This window comes from Schistocerca piceifrons, chromosome 1 (genome assembly GCF_021461385.2).
Source record: "Schistocerca piceifrons isolate TAMUIC-IGC-003096 chromosome 1, iqSchPice1.1, whole genome shotgun sequence".
NCBI classification, from domain to species: Eukaryota; Metazoa; Arthropoda; class Insecta; order Orthoptera; family Acrididae; genus Schistocerca; species Schistocerca piceifrons.
This window is the reverse complement of record NC_060138.1, coordinates 781,554,093-781,572,536: the sequence shown is the minus strand read 5'-3', so window position 1 is coordinate 781,572,536 and position 18,444 is coordinate 781,554,093. Positions and strand designations below refer to the sequence as shown.

The 18,444-nt window shown below is 39.4% G+C and overlaps 1 protein-coding gene across 1 annotated transcript in view; it reads left to right on the top strand.

Annotated features, from left to right (window-relative positions):
- The first annotated feature begins 858 nt into the window (after nt 1-858).
- The window catches only part of LOC124789175 (phospholipid phosphatase 5), a 49,654-nt gene continuing 32,068 nt past the window's right edge, over nt 859-18,444 (top strand). Inside the window, exon 1 of the mRNA XM_047256471.1 lies at nt 859-1,037. Coding sequence (XP_047112427.1) covers nt 961-1,037 — 77 coding nt within the window. The 5' untranslated portion in view covers nt 859-960. The remainder of the gene's footprint in view (nt 1,038-18,444) is intronic.

Below are 18,444 nucleotides of genomic sequence, written 5' to 3'. Positions count from 1 at the left end.
AACGACGTCCTCTTGAGTAGTCCTCACCCAAAGATCCGAATGGGGGACTATTTTACCTCTGGAATATATTACCCAAGACGACACCATCATCATTTAACCATACAGTAAAGCTGCATGCCCTCGGGAAAAATTACGGCTGTAGTTTCCCCTTGCTTTCAGCCGTTCGCAGTACCAGCACAGCAAGGCCGTTTTGGTTAGTGTTACAATTCCAGATCAGTCAAGCATCCAGAATTACAGACTAATATCCCTAAAGTCGATTTGCAGCATCCTTGTACATATTCTCTGTTCGAATACAATAAATTTTCTTGAGATCGAGAAGCTTATGTCTGCGAATCAGCATGGTTTTAGAAAGCATCGCTCGTGTGAAATTTAGCTTGTCCTTTTCTCTCGTGATATGCTGAAAACTACGGATGAAGAATAACAGGCTGATTTAAAATCTCCAGATTTCCGGAAAGCGGCTGACATGGTGCCCCTTTGCAGGCTGTTAAAAAAGGTACCCGTATAAAGAATAGGTTCACAGATATGAGAGTGGCTCGAAGACTTGTTAAGTTATAGAATCCAGTATGGTATCCTCGACGGTGAGCATTCATGAGAGATTAGGGTAGCCCCAGGAGGGCCTCAGAGAAGCGTGATAGGACCATTATTTCTCCATATACATAGAGATAGCGTTGCAGACGACGTGGATGCACTGCTACCAGTGCGGATAGAGACGTTAACGAGAAACTCGCTTGCAAATATGTTTTACGAGAGCAGCACAAGAAAGCAATCCAACGTCACAAACATGTTTACATCCTCAACGCTATGTTTTTGTTATTTTCACCTATTTGTGTTCATATTATCTCTGGCGTTGTTGTGACTGTTTTAAATGTACGCGTGATGTGACTGTTATGCTGGCTGTCGTATGAAGAATACAGCACTGAAAATCCTCATAAGCAGATATGTTAAATAGATAGTTAAAAGATGGCAGACTCACGGGAAAACTCAAGCAACTTGTTTGTGGAAGTTATCGTAAGAGTCGTGTTGGCACTGATATTTATGTGAGTGTGACTAACAAATGTTCCTTGTTCTCATGCGGAAACCGAGATTAACTTTCCTTTTAACACAAAAGGACAATGTTGATGTAAGCTGTAGTCGAAAGTAGCGAGGATTTTACCCGTGGTAGAAGGTTGTTAACATTTAAATGTTTGGTATAGAATTTCAATATGTCGTTATACTGGTTACAATAGTAGTAGGGAAGAACTACATACACAATATATTTATCGGAGTTAAAAGAAATATCTTAGCATGACACTTTAGCAACCTAATTGTGGCCCGGTGACATGACACATTGTCATCTATAAAAAATGATTCATTGTTTTGGGAATGTGAAGTCCATTAATAGCTGCAGATGATCTCCAAGTAGCCAAACAACGATTTCCAGTGAATGATCGGTTCAGTTGAAGCACAGGACCCAGAACATTCCATGTAAACACAGCCCACGCCATTATGGAGCTATCACTGACTTGCAAATTACCTTGTGAAAAATTTGGGTCCATGGCTTCATGGTGTCTACGTCACAAATTTGAAAATTTGTGGTCATGTCTTATGGGACCAAACTGCTGAGGTCATCGGTCCCTAAGCTTATGCACTACTTTATCTTACATAAACTAACTTACGCTAAGGACAACACACGTACACCCATGCCCGAGGGAGGACTCGACCCTCCGACGGAGGAGCTGTGCAAACCGTGACAAGATGCCTCGGACAGCGCGGCTCAGCGTCTCACTCAAACCATCCATCAGCTCTTGCCAGCCGAAATCAGGACCTATCTGACCAGATCAGCTTTCCAATAATGCCAAATTACACCACACTGCCTTAACGGTTACGTTCATCGTAATCCATGTTGGGTTCTGCATTTACTTCACACAGTGTCGCTGTAAACACTGACAACTCTACACAAACTTATCTGCTCTCATTTGTTAAGTGAAGGCCATCGGCCACTGTGTTGTATATGGGGAGAGAAGATGCCAGAAATCTTGGCGCAGACAGTTGATTATGTGGATATCGGGTCAGTGCACTGCCTTTTTATACCTTGTGCATGTGATGCTATCACCATTGATATACATGCGTATTGCTATTCCATGACTTTTGTCACCTTGGTGTGTGTACACAATGAAAGAGCAGGCAATAGATGATGTGTTTCCAAGAAGTGAGTTGAAGTATTTTTTTCATTTTCAGAAATATTTTTCTTCCTTTTGCCAATCTGCAGTTCATATTCTTCCGACTTCAGCCATCATCAGTTATTTTGCTGTACAAAGCAAAATTCATCACTATTTTCAGTGTATCATTTCCTTATCTAATTAACACAATGTTACCTGATTTAATTTGATTTCATAATCCTTGTTTTATTTCTTTTAAACAAACTACCCATACTGTTCTACTCCTCTTTCAAGTTCTTTACCATCTGTGACAGAATTAGTGTCATTGAAAGGTTGCAAAGTTTGTAAATTACAACCCTGTCTTGCTCCATTCCCCCCCCCCCCCCTCCCCCCCCCATGTTATTGTCCTTACATGCTTATAACTACAGTGTGGTTTTTGTACAAGTTGTAAATAACCTTTTGAGCCCTATATTTTATTGCCACTATCAATCAGAATTTCAGAGTGTGTATTCCATTCAATGTTGCCAAAAACTTTCTCTAAATCTGTGGACGCCATAAACTTAGCTTTACCTTTCTTCAGTCAGCCTTCTACGAAGCCATAGCATTGCATCACATATTCTCCAGAAACCAAACTTTTTGTCCCTGAGTTTGGCTTCTACCACTGTTTCCTTTTTGTGTAGATAATGTTTGCCAATATTTTGTAACCATAATGTATTAAACATATGGTTTGGTAGTATTCACAGCTGCCAGTACTTGCTTTCTTTGGAGATGGAATTATTAAATACTCCCTGAAGTGTGACGGTCTTATTTATATCTCATACATCTTGCATCAAAATTGAATAAATTTTGTACTGGCATGTCCTCCCGAAGTCTACCTCCGTAGCATGTCTGACATCTATGCGTAAGACCAAGGTTCAGTTCCCAGTACTGCCAGGGATTTTTATGCTGGTGGGAGGACTGGAGTGTAGTGCACTCAGCCATGTGATGCCAGTTGAGAAGCTACGTGATTGAGAAGTAGTGGCACCGAAGTGCCAAAGTGAAGAAACTCAACAGTATCCATAAGAGTGATGCATTGATCCCATGCCCCTGCATACTACATCCAAGTGACACCATTGGAAGAGGATGACATTGTGGTCGCAATTAGCCCATCTGGGCCAAAAGGTGGAGCTTTGCTTGTGCTTTTGTTCTCCCAATGATTTAGATAATTTTGAGGTAATGTCATGTACTCCAGGGACCTTGTTTGGAGTTAAGTTGTGTCCTTTGCAAAGCCCATATTTATATTCATTCCAACTTTCATTCTTTGAGTCTTTGTTTTGCAGTGACTAGCCATCTGTTAATACTCGTACAGTTGCTTTTTATTCCTCCAAAGGTCTCTTTAATTTTCCCATGGGCAGCATGAATTTTTCCCATACCTATGCATGTTTTTGCAAGGGGTAGTGATAAAGTTACCTTATAAAAGTGTGTTTATTCTCGTGGTTCATATTTGCAATTCTAGTATAAATTAAAATCCCCACAGTACCATAGCACACTGATAGAGCATTCAAAGTAAATTATCTGTCAAAAGCATTTAACTGTGTCAGTCAAAATATCCTTTTAAGTAAATTAGAATTTTGTGGTGTAGCAGGAGGTTCTGCAAAATGGTTCATCTACCTGAGTCCATTGAGTCTGATTGGTTACTGTATACAGTCATCCACAGTCCTTGAGGATAGCTCCACAATTTATTTCATCACGAGCACAAACAACCCAATGTCACATGTTAATGATGTTGATACAGTCTTCATCACCATACACAGCTTACATTCTTCTATGGATTTCAGTTGGAGGCATGTTTTTTGCAGTTGGAAACTCAATTACAGGATGATGTTTCTCACACACAGACAGTTACATTCCACACATCCATCTTCTGTGCTGTAGACTATGTCCGTTCAAATGTTTGTTATATTAACATGTAAACATTTGAAGGAAATCAGTCAACACCTTTTTAAGATTTTTGGTAACAACATTAAAGAATATGTTGTCCTTACATAAGAATATAGATTAATAATATCAAATAACGTGAATGGTACGTATAATCTGACCAACACACATTGTTTTTGCAATATGATTATGTAAATAAGTGTTCCAAACTGATTTTCTCTTCGATATTGTGTGACTGCAATAATCTAAGAATTATCATAGGTAGGCCTACCTCAGTTTATGACATTTCATGAGACATCTTTATTATTACCTCTTAACTGAAATTATGTTCAAGATTTTTTTACTTACTCCACATCCATGAAGATCATTTCGTTTGGAGTATGTGAAAGGGACACTAGCATCTCTATTGTTTTTGTAAATATGTGTTATGCATCCTTGTTTTATGGCATATTGCAGATTCTTGAGGATCTCCTCACTGTGTATCCATGCACCAAAAGTTGCATCTAATCTATCTCCACTTTATCAGTTTGTTCCATCATTTTGTTTTGCCTCCTCTAGCAGCATGATCTGGCAAAGTGGCACGGCAATGCCATTTTGTATTACTTCTTACCTTTTAGATGCCTGTGTTCTTTTTCACTTGCATCATGTGCTGCATTTTTGTATGTTATTCTTTCATCAGGTAAATTTGATATCTTGTGTGTTATCCAAGGATTTCTGCTGGCCCTTGTCTTTTTTCCTATTTGATCCTCTGCCGTTACGCTGTTTCACCCTCAGAGTTTCCAATTTGTCTTCTGTTTTATTTCTTTCTCCTGTAACAGACAATCGTTTACTAATGCTCTGTTACAAACTCTCAATAGCTTTTGGTTTGTTCAGTTTATCCAAATACCATCCTCTAATTTTTTTTACCTTTCTACACGCTCTTCAGTTTTAATCTGCAGTTCATAACCAATAGATTAAGGGCAGACTCCACATTTGCCCCTGGAAATCTTTTGTGGTCTAAAACCCAATTTTGAAATCTTTGCCTTATGATTGTGTAATCTATATGAATCTTTGCGGTGCTTCCAGGTCTCTTCCATGTGTACAACCTTAAAACAAGCATTTGCAACAATTAACTTTCATTCCTTACCCCCCCCAGTCCACTTTCTCAGACTATTTTTCCTGTTCTTCTTTTTTCTGATATTAAATTCCAGTCCCTCATCATAATTTTGACACACCAGATGCCAGAGTGGCATCGGGGTCTTTCCATGTCAAAGGGACCAATATTAAAGAGTGACCATCTCCAAATCTAATGAAATTTGTTGTGAAGGTTCTGTATTGTCTTCGATGTTTATATACCAAATTTCAGTCCAGTATCTTCAGTGGTTGAATTTTTAGGGGCCTTTAAAGAGCGGCCACTCACCTTCGTACCACCCATGAAGGCGCAAATGTGCCAAGTTTGCTAGGCCTTTTATAAGTTCTAGCAAACATTTGGTCATTTATTTTAATATCCATAGACAACTTTTTATGCTGAATCACACTATGGCAAAAATTAGGGACTTAGCCACACCTAAGTGTACATACAAGCCTCTAAATTGGCTAAAAAATTCATCGCGTTATTCCGAGAACCAAGATTCGACCGACCAATGCTACTTCTCATATGAACCAATCAGACCAAAACTTCAGAGGTTTATTGCTACCTATGATGTCTACATATGGATTAAATTTAATTAACATTGGATGCCTAGATGAAAAGATATGCATCTGCAAAGTTGGCCAAAATTTTCTACGAGCAAATTTTAGGGTATTTTTGGCGGGCAATATATCAGCTGTTCCCTGTTTAATCGTTTTCCCTTGTCGCAGCTGGAAAGAACATGCTTTAAGCTTTCAAAGCAATATTGTTTAATATCTGAATCTCGCATTTTGATGAGTAAGAATACCTATCAAAAATAGGGAAAATGGATTATCGATAAGTACAAAAACTTAATACAATTTGAATTTGTAAATCAGAATATGTGTAATTGTAGTGTCTTTTAGTAGTGTAAGATTAGCCCGTGGTTTAGGGAATGTAACTCTGCTAATAAGAAGTGTTATTACATTATTTCACAGTATAGAATATAAATATTATGTAACCTCATAAAATGCTCTTAAGATTATAAAAACCAAGTAGATGTAGTATTTCTTGACTTCTGAAAAGCATTTGACTCAGTACCACACATACGCTTATTGTCAAAAGTACAATCATATAGGGTATCAAGTGAAATTTGTGACTGGATTCATGCCTTTTTTGGTTGGAAGGACACAGCATGGTATTTTGGATGGAGAGCCATTGTCAGTTAGAGAAGTAACTTTGGGTGTGGCCCAGGGAAGTGTGTTGGGACCCTTGCTGTTCATATTGTGTATTAATACCTTGCAGACAATATTAATAGTAAAATCAGGCCTTGTGCAGATGATGCAGTTATCTATAATGAAGTACTATCTGAAAGAGATGCATAAATATTCAGTCAGATCTTGATAAGATTTCAATGTGGTGCAGAGATTGGTAACTTGCTCTAAATGTTCAGAAATGTAAAATTTTACACTTCACAGACAAAAAAATGTAGTATCATATGACTATAATATCAGTGAGTTACTGTTGAAATCGACCAACTCATACAAATACCTGGGTGTAACACTTTGTAGAGATATGAAATGGAGTGATCACATAGATTCAGTTGTGGGTAAAGCAGGTGGTAGCCTTTGGTTTATGGGTAGAATACTGGGAAAGTGCAATCAGTCTACAAAGGAGATTGCTTACAATTAATGCTTGCGACCATTTCTAGAAAATTCCTCATGTGTGTGGGACCCATACTAAATAGGACTGACAGAGGATATCGAATGTATATATAGAAGGGCAGCACAAATGGTTACAAGTTTGTTTAATCCATGGAAGAGTGTCAACAGAGATCGTGAAGGAACTGAACTGGATGACTCTTGAAGAGAGACATAATGTAGACTATCCTGAGAAAGCCTGTTAATAAAGTTTCAAGAACCAGCTTTAAATGATTACTGTAGGAATATACTACAACCTCCTACATATTGCTCACGTAGGGAGTCTGAGGAAAAGATTAGAATAATTACCGCACACACAGAGACATTCAGACAATCAATCTTCCCAACTCCATGCGTGAATGGAACAGGAAGAAACCCTAATAACTGGTACAATGGGACATACCCTCTGCAATGCACCTCAAGATTTTGAAAGTCTTTTCGGGTTTGCTGCCGGATCCTAAAATCAACTTGACTCGATATTTTGGCGATCCAACTGTTCGCCATCTTCAGGAAATGCTGCTTCTGCTGATGAGTCCCGCTGAGAACTGACGCAAGATTGCAATTCGACGTCCTATATAGGCCACCGTTCAGTACACGGCGCATGCGCCGCCCATCACGGTTTCTGACTTCCAAAACAGGGAGGTGGCGCCGCCCTTAGTGAAACACTGCTGGCAACGATATATCGCAATCAAGGCCGCATCGAAGAACGTTCAGTTTTGATGCGAGATAATACAGGATTCCACGTTTTGCTAAGAGGAAACCCATTGTCCCTGTTGATTAAATTATCAGCCAACCTAATTTCGATCGCCTCTTTATACACGCTATTCCAGAAACAGGAAATGTTGGCAATTACAACAGTTTCCTCAAATTTCATTTTATGTCTCTCATTCAGGCAGTGTTCTGCTATGGCCGATTTTTCCGGCTGTTGTAGCCTCGTGTGACGGCGATGTTCCACACACCTGTCATTCACTGTGCGAATAGAACGGCCAACGTAAGCTTTCCCACATTGACAAATATTGAAAACATTAAGAACATTTATTACTTGTGATGGTTCAGCTGCTCAGTATAATAATTTCAAAAATTTCATCAATTTATTTTTGCACAAAAAGGATTTGGCATCACTGCTGAATCGAATTTTTTGGGAACAAGCCATGGTAAATCATCCTGTGATGGCATTGGCGAGCAGCGAAAAGACTAGCAGCCTGTGCTAGTCTGCAGGGGCCCTTGTATAACCAAATATTGGCTCCATATGATTTGTTCAAATTCGGTCATGGTAGTATTCCACACACAAATTTTTTTATGTACCAAAAGAAGAAATTGAAAAAAAGTTAGCCCGATCAAGAAATGAGGTTTGCCGAGGAACATACCATTTCTAAAAACAAGATGAAATCATCAATTTAAGCCAATTAATTGTAATTAGCTCAGAGTAAGCAGATTTTCCAATGATGCTGCAACATTCACAGTTAATGCCTTCAAAGCAGATGAAGGAATTCCAGCAATGTTGATTGCAAGTTTTACAACCAGTACAATGTGTTGCATGTATGTATGTATGTATGACAATTTTTGGTGCATTGGAAATTTGTAAAGTTTCATTTGAATAACCTTGTCCTCATCATCTTTATGCATCCAAATGGTTCTGATTATTCCTTCCATGGCCAACTGCTAAAGACACTTGCTGGATTCCTAAGCAACATATTTTCATAACTAGAAGCACCTTCAACATAAACATAAGGAATCATCCACAATCTCTCCTTGACAAAATTGTAAAACTGTTTAATATTATTGTTTGGCAAATATGCCGTGTTGTGTATTATTTGTTTTTATGACATGTTAAATTAATGTTTGAAGCTGATTTATATACTCGAATAAAAGTTAGTTGTGAACTTAATGAGCAAAATATTTCACTTTTCAGTCTTCTCGAAGTACTAAAATAATAACTTTTGAAACATCTTCTTACTCATCAAAATGCAAGATTCAGAAATTAAACAATATAGCTTTGAAAGCTTAAAGCATGCACTTTCCAGCTGCGTCAAGGGGGGGGGGGGGGGAGGAATGAAAAATGGCCAAGGATGTAGAAAATTTTGGTCAACTTTGCAGATGCATATCTTTTCATCTAGACATCCAATGGCAATTAAATTTGATCCTTGTATATACATCTTTGGTAGGAATAACCCTCTGAAGTATTGGTGTGATTGGTTCATATGAAAAGTCGCAGTGGTCAGTCAAATCTTGGCCGTCAGAATAGTGCAATGAATTTTTCAGCCACTTGAGAGACTTTTAACAATATTTAGGCATGGCAGAATCCCAAATTTTTGCTGTGGTGTGATTCAGGATAAAAAGACATCTATGGATACTGAACAGGGTGTATACGACCCGGGACAAACGGGAGATCCGAGAAAAACCCGGGAATTTTTTCATCCGGGAGAAAACCGGGAAAAACCCGGGAATTGTTTAGAATTCCGGTAATATTTCATTGTTTTAGCTTTCAGTTAAATTTTTCTGATTTTGACTGGTAAGAACCAATGCTCAAACAAAGGATATTACTGTATCCCGCTACTGCAGAATAATACTGCAGCAACAAAATATGAACGAAAAAAAATAAGAAGAAAACTTAAGTTGCAAAGTAAATGTGCCGTGTACAACAACAAAACACAGTGCTCATACAAGAATCTGCCAACAGCAAAGTGTGTCAAAGGCTTTAGGAAGACTATGCAATGCTTCACAACAACAAATTGCTTCCGATGAGCGTGACGTGTCACAACGGGCGGGCTCTAGCGCATGCGCAGTTGAGTCTCGTATGAGTAGTACCTTCTTTTGCTTCTGGTTACGGAAGTATGGCTGGGCACCACTACTTAATATTGCACCGGTTCGGAAATTTAGTAAATCTGGCGCTGATGTCCAGAGCAGTCTGAGTTGTGGTGGGGAGATGGATCGTATCCACGTGAACTGTGTTTTAAGTTCAGTCATTTTGTTGTTTCCTTTTTGTTTATTGTTCTCACGTTAAATGATAACAAACGAACTTTTGCGGCCGGGAGTTATCAAATGAATTAAAATACGTTCGCATGATTACGGAAGGCTAAAATATGCAATTAGTTTTAGATTTTATCTCCACCTTCCTGTCAGTCAAGTATTAATCGCCTTGCAGAACAATGAAATTATTTTTGTCGGTTTGCTAAAGAGGTTTGGCTTTCATTAATCTTTTCTGCTTTATTTGAAACGAAGTTATTAAAAATTTTGCTTGCACATTTGTGTGATGTATCTTGAAGCGTCATGCGCGGAAAAGATCAACATTGTATGTGGAAGCTTAGCGTCTCTTCCAGCTTATTAATCTCCAAGACCAATATTATATGTGAATGCTATGTATATTAATTTACACCATTAACTTTTCTTATTTGTGTGTTCGCGCTGCTTAAGAGTGATCTTGCTATTGGCCGACTACACCACGTATCCTATGCTGTCATCAGCTGGCGAGATCATGTGTACATGAGCTTATGACTGGCTTATGAAAGTGCATCGCAACCGCGATTTCAATGCTTCGGAAAGTGACATGCGGTGTATGGTGGAATTCAAATTTATACCTTCGTATTACGGAAATATGCAGCGTACATGTTGGTGCATATCAAAGGTCTTTCAAAACGTGTTTTCCCCCTCTGAGTTTAGTTTTCTAAAGTGGCGGGAAATTCTACATCGGTATATAAAACCAAAAACATTCAAAAAATTGATGACTTTTACAGTGCCGAGGAAGAATATACTGTCACTTAACATGGAAAAAGTGTATTTTCATCCGGGAGAAAGTGTATTTTTAACCGGGAAATCCGGGAATTTTTTTCCTTGTCCACGTATACACCCTGTTGAAGCAAATGATGAAGTGTTTGCTGGAGCTTGTAAAAATGCCTAGCAACTTCGCGTATTTGCACCTTCGTACGTGATGTGTAGAGGAGTAGCCTCTCTTTAAAAGCCCCTAAACATTCGACCACTGAAGATACTGGACTGAAATTTGGTATATAACTGTCAAAGGCCATATAAAACCTTCACACAAAATTTCATTAGATTTGCAGATGGTGGAGTGGGAACCCCTGGTCCCCTTGACATGGAATGACCCATCAACTAAAAAGACTTACACAAGATGGATGGCCTATCCAACGGAAGGCCCTAGCCACATGTATATCTCAATTAAATTTTTGTCTCCCTTAACTATCTCAGTGATTTATTTTGTCTCATCATACATTCTTTCAATTTATTCATCTGTGGAATTAGTAGATACAGAAACAAGTGCTGCTACAGCTGGTGTTCATTTAGTATCTGTCTTGGATGGTGGTAAACTCACGTTTCATTCCCTGTCAATTCGGGGCCAAGAAAAGTCTCTTCATCACTTGCAAAAAGATCAAGAAAGTCTCGTGCACATCTATGGAACCCATTGCACACATAGCTAGAGATATCCTAGTTGATCGCTCATGATTTCGTGAAGAACGGTTTGGGAAACTTCGGGACCGTTTGTCCTGGTCAGCAGTGGTCACACGGCAATGAGAACGAATATGCTAGTGAGGTTTTTGCACCAGTTCATCAGTCATCACAGACGGGCATCCACTTCTCTCTTCATCATGAATTCCTGTTTTCTTCCAAAAATGAAATTCTGTACCCATTTTGTCATATGTTGCAATGAGATAACCTCCTCGGGATACGCTGACACGATTTTGCAGTGAATCACAGCAGTGTTCATACCCTTGGCATTCAGGTGGTGTATGACAGTGTGCATTTCACGCTTTGGGGAGGTACGGAATGAGAGCGCTCATCTTTAACAGTCACAACGAGAGTCAGGATGCTACAAATGAGTATTACCCCTCTTAAATAGAAGATTATTGCCATTGCAGAACAAGCAGTGTTCTGTAACGACACTTTCATACTATTCATTTTAAGAGTTATGGATTATGTTGTTGTTGTTTTTTTGCCCTCTGCTAATAGTGTGGTATTAGTTCTGTTCCATTCCAGTAACAGAGAGACTAGACCAATTACTATGCAACACAAATGCCCAAAGAACATGAGGCAATAATCTTAATTTAATATTACAAATGCCAAAATACGTGATTCATTAAGAGTAGAAAACTGTGAAATGTATATTTTTGTATCCCTTAGAGTCTTAAATTACCATTAATTACTATATTGAGCAGTGTTTAAACATACACTGAAGATTGGTGTTTCCATTGTAGGCACAGTATTCATGAAAGCTCAGAATGTTCAAAAATGAAACATTTAGGGAAAAATAATCTTTTTGTGCAAGTTTATCTTTAGTCAGTGACCACACAGGCATATAGTTATTATACAGGGTGACATCAGGCTCCAGCTCTCGCCTGTTGTGCACCAGAAGGACAGCAAGTTACATACTTATCTTTTTCTGTGTTTTCTTTGTAGTTTAATTCTTAAATTCTGTGCATGTTTTTCTAGTTAAGGGGGTGTAATCTTGCATTTTTGTAACTGTAAAGTAGAGATTCATACGGTCTGTAGCTATACACAGCTCAGTGGAAGTCAGCTTCCATTGGTGACACATGAGGAAGGTAGCAAGTAGCATATTTAGATTTCTCTCTGTGCTTCTGTGGTTGTCATCCTAGGATGGGTAGGACGTGTGAATGCTGTGTGCAGCCACAGCAGGAGCTGGTTGCAATTTGCGAACGAATAAACTCTCTTTTGGCTACAGTCAGTCATTGTTAGGCTGCTGCCTTGAGGTGTAGTGGTGGTGGAGAATTTGGAATGTCTCACAGAACACTGCAGGTGTTGCTTATTTTGGCCATGAGCGCTGCTGCTGAGGCTCCTCCTATTGTACCTGACCCTGTTGATTCACCCTCAGTGCATGGTGAATGGTGGGTGGTAAAGTTCGAGTTGGAGGGTTGGTGTGTAGTCTGGTCACCTAGCATCGCCCATTTGCCCTGTGAGTGGACAGGTGGCCACTGCTTCAGCAGGATTTGAGCAGACATGTAGGGAGAGGGGTTTGAGGGCCAGAAAGAAAGCCAGTGTGGACTTGGTGTGTCTGCCAGGGGCCCTGATCTAAGATGTGGAGGAGACTCTGCTTGCAGCTATTGACTATGCAGGTTGCAGTCATCTGCAAGTTTTGACTTAAGCCGGCACCAATGAGGGCTGTTGCTGGTGTTCTGAGGCCACCCTCAGTTCATAAAATTATCTGACAGAAGTGGCAGGTTGCAACAAGGCCTCACAATTTGCAGCATTTTTCCCAGAGTTGAGAGAGGTTCTTTGGTTTAGAGCTCAGAGGAGGGTCTCAACCAAAGTCTCCATCGACTCTTTGTCAGTCTTGGATGCAGACGTCTGCACCAGTGTTATGGCTTGGAGAATTGCAGGACTTGTCTTGATAGGTAGGTCTGTGGTGTACTACTCAAAAGAAGGAGTTACTCGGGTAGCAGAGTGGTTGTAGAGTGAACTGGTGTGGTTTTTGTTTTTGTAGTTTGAGGTACTCTGATGAACACTCGCCAGTCGTAATGCAGATAGCTGTCAAAATTGTATCAGTAAATTGTTGAAATAGTCTTAACCAAGTTCCCAAATTTACTGCCCTCCACGAAACTTGTCACAAACATATTACTCTTGGGACTACGAGCAGGCTGAAACTCAAAGGAGAATGCTGTGAAATATTTAGCGAGTCATGGAACATATATTAGAAAGATGGATTGAGGCTGTAGGAGGAGGAGCGTTCATTCCAGTTGACAAAAATATTCTCTCTATTGGGGTCAAATTTGAGTGTGATTGTGAAGTTATATGGTCATATATAAAAAGATCTGTGTGAAATTTAGTTAATTGTTGGACTTTTTACTGGCCACCCGATTCCATTGTAATAGTTTGTCGTTCAAAGAAAGTCTACTCTCAGTAGTGTGAAAATACTTGGATCACGCAGTATTAGTTGGAGATGACTTTAACTTACTGAGTATAGACTAAGATATCTATGGATTCATTGCAGGTGGTATGGACAGGTAGTTTTGTGAAATACTTTTAAACGTATTTTCAGAAAACTATCTTGAACAGATTGTTAGAGAACCCACATGCAATGGAGGTATGTAGCTGCAAACAGGCCTGAACGTATCAGTGGTGTCAGTACAGAGATAGGGATTAGTTATCATGATGTCATCATACTGACACTGCTTACTAAAGTTATTAAATCACTCAAGAAGGCTAAGAGACCATTTTTGCTAGAAAGAACAAATCAGCAGATGTTAACAATCCATGTGGACATAATTTAGTTCCAGTATGAAGGACATAGAGGAATGATGGGCAAAATTTAAATGGGTAGTAAATTGCGGTGTGAAGAAGTATGTGTCAAGTAAGTGGATTAAAGATGGAAAAGGCCCTCCATGGTTTAAAGACAAAATTTGGACAGTGCTGAGGAAGCAATAAGTCGCTCATTTACCGGTCTGGTACAGTAGTAGAAGATGGCAAAAGGAAAGCTGAAGTCTTAATTTTTGCATTCAGGAAATAATTCACACAGCAAGATCATACAAACATACCATCATTTGACCATCACACAGAATCCCATATGGAGGACGTAGGAGGAGAAAGAAAACTGGTGTTCTATGGATCGGAGTGTGGAATGTCAGATCCCTTAATGGGGCAGGTAGGTTAGAAAATTTAAAAAGGGAAATGGATAGGTTAAAATTAGATATAGTGGGAATTAGTGAAGTTCGGTGGCAGGAGGAACAAGACTTTTGGTCAGGTGAATACAGGGTTATAAATACAAAATCAAATAGAGGTAATGCAAGAGTAGGTTTAATAATGAATAAAACAATAGGAATGTGGGTAAGCTACTACAAACAGCACAGTGAACGCATTGTTGTGGCCAAGATAGACACGAAGCCCACGCCTACGACAGTAGTAAAAGTCTATGTGCCAACTAGCTCTGCAGATGACGAAGAAATTGAAGAAATGTATGATGAGATAAAAGAAATTATTCAGATAGTGAAGAGAGACGAAAATTTAATAGTCACGGGTGACTGGAATTCGATAGTAGGAAAAGGAAGAGAAGGAAACTTAGTAGGTGAATGTGGATTGGGGGTAAGAAATGAAAGAGGAAGCTGCCTGGTGGAATTTTGCACAGAGCACAACTTAATCATAGCAAACACTTGGTTCAAGAATCATAAAAGAAGGTTGTATACATGGAAGAAGCCTGGAGATACAGACAGGTTTCAGATAGATTATAAAATGATAAGACAGAGACTTAGGAACCAGGTTTTAAATTGTAAGACATTTCCAGGTGCAGATGTGGACTCTGACCACAATCTCTATTGGTTATGAACTGTAGATTAAATCTGAAGAAACTGCAAAAAGGTGGGAATTTAAGGAGATGGGACCTGGATAAACTGACTAAACCAGAGGTTGTACAGAGTTTCAGGGAGAGCATAAGGGAACAATTGACAAGAATGGGGGAAGGAAATACAGTAGAAGAAGAATGGGTAGCTTTGAGGGATGAAGTAGTGAAGGCAGCAGAGGATCAAATAGGTAAGAAGACGAGGGCTAGTAGAAATCCCTGGGTGACAGAAGAAATATTGAATTTAATTGACGAAAGGAGAAAATATAAAAATGCAGTAAATGAAGCCGGCAAAAAGGAATACAAACGTCTCAAAAATGAGATCGACAGGAAGTGCAAAATGGCTAAGCAGGCATGGCTAGAGGACAAATGTAAGGATGTAGAGGCTTATCTCACTAGGGGTAAGATAGATACTGCCTACAGGAAAATTAAAGAGACCTTCGGAGACAAGAGAACCACTTGTATGAATATCAAGAGCTCAGATGGAAACGCAGTTCTGAGCATAGAAGGGAAAGCAGAAAGTTGGAATGAGTATATAGAGTGTCTATACAAGGGCGATGTACTTGAGGGCAATGTTATAGAAATGAAAGAGGATGTAGATGAAGATGAAATGGAAGATATGATACTGCGTGAAGAGTTTGACAGAGCACTGAAAGACTTAAGTCGAAACAAGGCGCCGGGAGTAGACAACATTCCATTAGAACTACTGACAGCCTTAGGAGAGCCAGTCCCGACAAAACTCTACGCATCTGGTGAACAAAGGTATGTATGAGACAGGGGAAATACCCTCAGACTTCAAGAAGAATATAATAATTCCAATCCCAAAGAAAGCAGGCGTTGACAGATGTGAGAATTACTGAACTATCAGTTAATAAGTCACGGCTGTAAAATACTAACGCGAATTCTTTACAGACGAATGGAAAAACTGGTAGAAGCCGACCTCGGGGAAGATCAGTTGGAGTCCGTAGAAATATGGGAACACGTGAGGCAATACTGACCCTACGATTTATTTAGAAGCTAGATTAAGAAAGGCAAATTTACATTTTCTAGCATTTGTAGACTTAGAGAAAGCTTTTGACAATGTTGACTGGAATACTCTCTTTCAAATTCTGAAGGTGGCAGGCGTCTAATACAGGGCATGAAAGGCTATTTACAATTTGTACAGAAAGCAGATGGCAGTTCTAAGAGTCGAGAGGCACGAAAGGGAGACAGCAAAGGACTTGGAAGAGCAATTGAACGGAATGGACAGTGTCTTGAAAGGAAGATATAAGATGAACATCAACTAAAGCAAAACCAGGATAATGGAATGTAGTTGAATTAAGTCTGGTGATGCTGAGGGAGTTAGATTAGGAAATGAGACACTTAAAGTAGTAAAGAAGTATTGCTATTTGGGGAGCAAAATAACTGATGATGGTCAAAGTAGAGAGGATATAAAATGTAGACTGGCAATGGCAAAGAAAGTGTTTCTGAAGAAGAGAAAGTTGTTAACATCGAGTATAGATTTAAGTGTCAGGAAGTCGTTTCTGAAAGTATTTGTATGGAGTGTAGCTATGTATGGAAGTGAAACATGGACGATAAATAGTTTGGACAAGAAGAGAATAGAAGCTTTCGAAATATGGTGCTACAGAAGAACGCTAAAGATTAGATGGGTAGATCACATAACTAATGAGGAGGTACCGAACAGGATTGGGGAGAAGAGGAGTTTGTGGCACAACTTGACTAGAAGAAGGGATCGGTTGGGGAGGACATGTTCTGAGGCATCAAGGGATCACCAATTTAGTATTGGAGGGCAGCGTGGAGGGTAAAAATCGTAGAGGGAGACCAAGAGATGAATACACTAAGCAGATTCAGGAGGATGTAGGTTGCAGTACGTACTGGAAGATGAAGAAGCTTGCACAGGATAGAGTGGCATGGAGAGCTGCATCAAACCAGTCTCAGGACTGAAGACCACAACAGCAACAACAACAACAACAACAACAACAACAGGAATAGGTGTTCCTGGTGCAGAGAAGCAACTGCGAGTTGAAAACTAGTAAGTCGCCAGGTCTGAATGGAATCCCAGTTTAGTTCTACAAAGATTACTCTTCTGCATTGGTTCCTTCTTAGCTTGCATTTATTTCAAATCTCATGCCCAGTGCAAATTATGAAGTGACTGGGAAAAATGCAGGTGACTCTTGGTATATAAGAAGGGTAAAAGAAGAGACCCACAAAATCACAGACCTGTACCCTTAACATTGGCAACAAGCAGACTCCTATTTGTAGATTTTTGGGAAGTAGGCTGTTAATAATGTTACGAGCATATGGAGTAGGTTCCCTGATATGTGATTCGCTCAAAGACTTCTTAAGTAATAGAACCCAGTTCATTGTTCATGACGGGGAGTGTTCATCAGAGACAAGGATATTGTCGGGAATGTCCCAGGGAAGTATGATAGGACTATTATTATTCTCTGTATATATAAATGGTCTTGCTGACAAGATGAGCAGCCATCTGCATCCACTTGCTAATGGTGCTGTGCTTTACAGGAAGGTGTCATCGTTGAGTGACTGTAAGGATAGAAGATGACTTAGGCAAAATTTCTTCTTCTGCATGTAGATCACTAGTGCAATCCATTCTTGAGTACTGCTAGAGTGTTTGGGATCTGCACCAGGTCTGATTAAAGGAAGGCATTCAAGTAGTTTAGAGGTGGACTGCTAGATCTGTAAATGATAGGTTCATTCAACATGCAAGTTTTACAGAGATGGTTTGGAAACTCAAAATGGGAATACCTGCAGGGAAGCTGATGCTCTTTTTGAGGAACACTGTTGAAAAATTTAGAGAACTGGCTGTTGAAGCTGACTGCAGAATGATTCCATTACCGCCAGTGTACATTTCGCTTAAGGACCACAAAAGTAAGAGAAATTACGGCTCATATGGAAGCAATGGAACAGGAAAGGATTTAATGTGTAGTGGTTGGTACAAGATACCATACACTATGCGCTATAGTATTCGGTGACTTGCGAAGTATGTTTGTAGATGAAAGTAATGGTGAATATTTCAAGTGATAAGTTTTGAGTGGATAGAAATTTAATGCATACGGTTCTGAACACTATGCACAGTTGTAAGACAGTTGACTAACTCTTTACAACTGTTTTGTCCGAACTAACTGAGGATGTTGTTTAAAGCTTATTGTCTTTTTTTAATATGTGAGGTGTGATCAAAAATTAACAAAACTTTTTGTTTCTCTGAAAGAATCTCGATTTATTCATCACCACCACCTTTGTCACTTTAAAGTAATCTCCTTCAGATATAATACACTTGTGCCT